Below are 3,074 nucleotides of genomic sequence, written 5' to 3'. Positions count from 1 at the left end.
GTTGGGGGAGTGGGTAATGCTGGGGTCCGAGTATTCAATCAGGGCCTGTAGTGGTTAGAGCGCGCAGGAGCTCCATCGGCGGTGTAGAAATGGCTTTCTCTTGACTGTGCATGTGAGCTCCAGCCATGTGTGTGACGATAAGCACCTGGAGCCAGTGCCCTTCTGGCGCAACTTTGAGAGCTGGAATTTGTGTTGGAGTAGGTCAGCAAAGTGCCAAATGACTAAGGAAAAGACGATGCAGCAACAATGACGAGCCAACCACTCGAACGGATCCGAGAGAAGTGGAGGCGCGTGTCTGCCGCCTCGGCGGTTCTCCGGTCGGCACGGGGCGAAAACCACACTCCACTTGACATTTCCCCAGACTTTGGCATTCGTGATGCACAGTACAAACTCTTTGCAGATTATTCTTCCCTTTACCTCGAGAACATCCTAAAACCGACTTGAATCTAGGTAAATATGTCTCGGCGAGCAAAGCCAAACGCTCGGTTTTCCAGTAGGCGCTACAAAACAAGGCGATGGACCAGAGCGATGGTCATTATACGTCAAAGAAGTGATCGGTCGGGTAACCACTTGACAGCAGGAGTTTGCCGGTTTTGATAGTCACCACGTCATTTCTGGTTGAGACGATGACATGATATGATGGATCAACGCAGCTTCACGTGGGTCTAAAGTTCAATTGAATGGGCAGGGCTCGCTCCTCCCAACAAGAGTCGATGAAGTCATCGTGCAGGATTGAAATAAAGGTAGGATTGACGTATGTCCACATGTCCTAAAGTGAGATACGGCTTTTATGTGACAGAGCTTCACATAAGGGATGAACAAGACCGGCTGTACTGTACAAGTCATTGTCGAGCGCTTTGCACTAAGAAAAAGCGACCGGACCTTCGTATCTAGCCTGGCAATCCTCTCAAGCTCCCGAGGAGGGTTGGATATTTTGAGCTAGAAAAGCTCCAGGTTCATGTCTAGCGAGCATTCTCGATGCCAACGATCATCTTGAGGCGTCAGACCCGAAGTTTAGCGCGCCAGGGGACGCCTGCGATATAAATGGAGCATGGTTCTTCCGCAAACACCGCGCTTCGATTCCCATAGGATGGTTGAGGAGTTGCGGACATTGATTCCCAAGGAGCTAAGAATAATGGCAATTGCGGTGAAGTGCAATGGCTGGGTTCTTGGCTGCATGTAGTCTGCCCATCGAGACGGCATCCGTCTGACACTCATCTCGTCACTAGACCTGCGTCTTGCTTGGACCGGGGTCATCAATTTGTCATTCTCTCCAACTAAGGATTAGATCCGCAAGTAGCGTCGCATTGTATGGTCTCGCACGAAGGGAAAAAAAGCCTGTGGCCTGGTTTTCTCAGCCTGATAGTATGGATGCCGAGAGGACCGCGGGAGGGTCGTGTCATCATCATAACAGTAAGAATGTCATCCTGAGTTGCTGGAAGATTCTTGTGGTTCTTCCTCGGGATCTGATCAGGCATTCGAGGAAAATAAGAATCAAAAAAGAGTCAAATAAAAGTATAAAGAGGAAAGGGTTGGTGGGTCAGAGTAGCATCTAGGAGCCACGAAGACGTTGAATCATCTAATCCGTCTCATGCAATGACACGTTCTTTCTGAGCCGTCGGCCTCAGATCATAATCAAGGCCAAAGGAATCCATCCCCCGCAACCTAAATGACAGCCCAAGGGCATTAGGAAACGGGAGGAGTAAGCCTACACCCGCTAGAGAACCACGCCAGAAAGAAGAATTAGGAAGCACAGAACTCTAACGTTGAATACCTGCGACGTGCAGCTGGCAGTATGTGAGGTGCGACGCGAACGTTTGCCACATGGATTGACACTCGGCGGTGTGAGATTAGACGGATTCAAGAGGCAATGGGGTTTGAGAAGCACAAGAAAAGAGAAAGGGTAGAGAGAATCATTCAGTGAGCTTCATCTAGTCAACTTTGGTGGATACAGAGAAAGAGTTGTGCAAGGCGAGGTGGTGGATGATCGCACAAGCCCCATAATAAGGGTGATAGTTTTGACTAACTCCATGCTGAAATGGGAAAAGGAGTTGATCTTGCGTCATCACATGCATCGATGTTCCGATAGAATTGAGATTTCAAGTGAAACAGAAAAAGCTTCGAGTCGCTCCAAGTGCAATGCAAAAGTCGATCCAGTGGGAATGGCCCTTCTTATTGGGCGCCCGTCGCTATCGCGGATCAAAGTACGGGTTGGGGTTGTGCGGCGGAAATTCGGGCGAAATATGGCTGGGGGCTGCGAGAGAAGGTGCATGTTGCTGGTGAGGATGATGCGGATGTGGATGCGGGTGCGGGTGGTGATGGTGATGTTGATGCGCATGTTGCTGCGGCGGCGCATGTAGAGGCGGGTGAAAGGAAGGCTGCGCCATCGAAGGTTGCGAAAAATCTTGAGGTGGCCCATTCAAAATCATCTCCAGTTCGGCTTGGATGTCCTCTCGTCGCGAAGAGCTGCGGATTTTGTCGATAATGCGCTGAATAGTAGCCCCGTCGTATTCCCGAATCACCTTCAGAAGCTGATCCGTGAAAAGGGTCAAGATCGATAATTCTTCCTGGGTGCGCCGGGCATTGGCCTTGCGCCGCCTGTCGGCTTGTTCGTCAAAGGTACATTCTCTATTGTGTTGGTTACATTCTGAGCAAATTGGCGGTCCGGTGCACTAGAGTTGTGAGTCAAAGGATGCGTTAGACTCGCGACATGGTGGAATTCAGCCAGTATGAGAAGGACTCGCGGATGCTCAAGGACAAGGGGATCACTGGCGATACAAGATCTCACGGAGAGCGAGCCGTCGTGACCATCAAGGGTGGCGATTCAGGGAGAGGGGAAGAGAGAGGCAAAGAGAAGGGGGGAGCGGGAGGAGAAAATGAGATGATCGAAAGATGGTAGTTACCCTGGTTCGACGCTTCTGACACTCTTTACATGCCGTTGAAGCTCTCTTCATACGGCCATCCTCCGGTGGTCCTCCGCCGCTATTCCCCAGTGGCGACTGGCTTCCTTCTCCGCCTCCTGGAGGTAGCGTCCGAGGTGCAATGGGCCTGAAGCCTCGGCCGACGTCGCCCAT

The 3,074-nt window shown here is 51.2% G+C and overlaps 1 protein-coding gene across 1 annotated transcript; it reads right to left on the bottom strand.

Annotated features, from left to right (window-relative positions):
- Window positions 1-2,189: 2,189 nt before the first annotated feature.
- On the bottom strand, window positions 2,190-3,074 carry POX_a00992 (uncharacterized protein; the record flags this gene model as incomplete). The annotated part of the gene is made up of 2 exons (XM_050109922.1): window positions 2,190-2,672; window positions 2,904-3,074. 2 exons carry the CDS (start codon window positions 3,072-3,074, stop codon window positions 2,190-2,192), a joined length of 654 nt encoding a protein of 217 aa, XP_049973690.1.

The sequence above is a fragment of the Penicillium oxalicum genome, chromosome I, assembly GCF_001723175.1.
Source record: "Penicillium oxalicum strain HP7-1 chromosome I, whole genome shotgun sequence".
NCBI classification, from domain to species: domain Eukaryota; kingdom Fungi; phylum Ascomycota; class Eurotiomycetes; order Eurotiales; family Aspergillaceae; genus Penicillium; species Penicillium oxalicum.
Note: the sequence above shows the minus strand (reverse complement) of the source record. Positions and strands in the feature narration are given on the sequence as shown.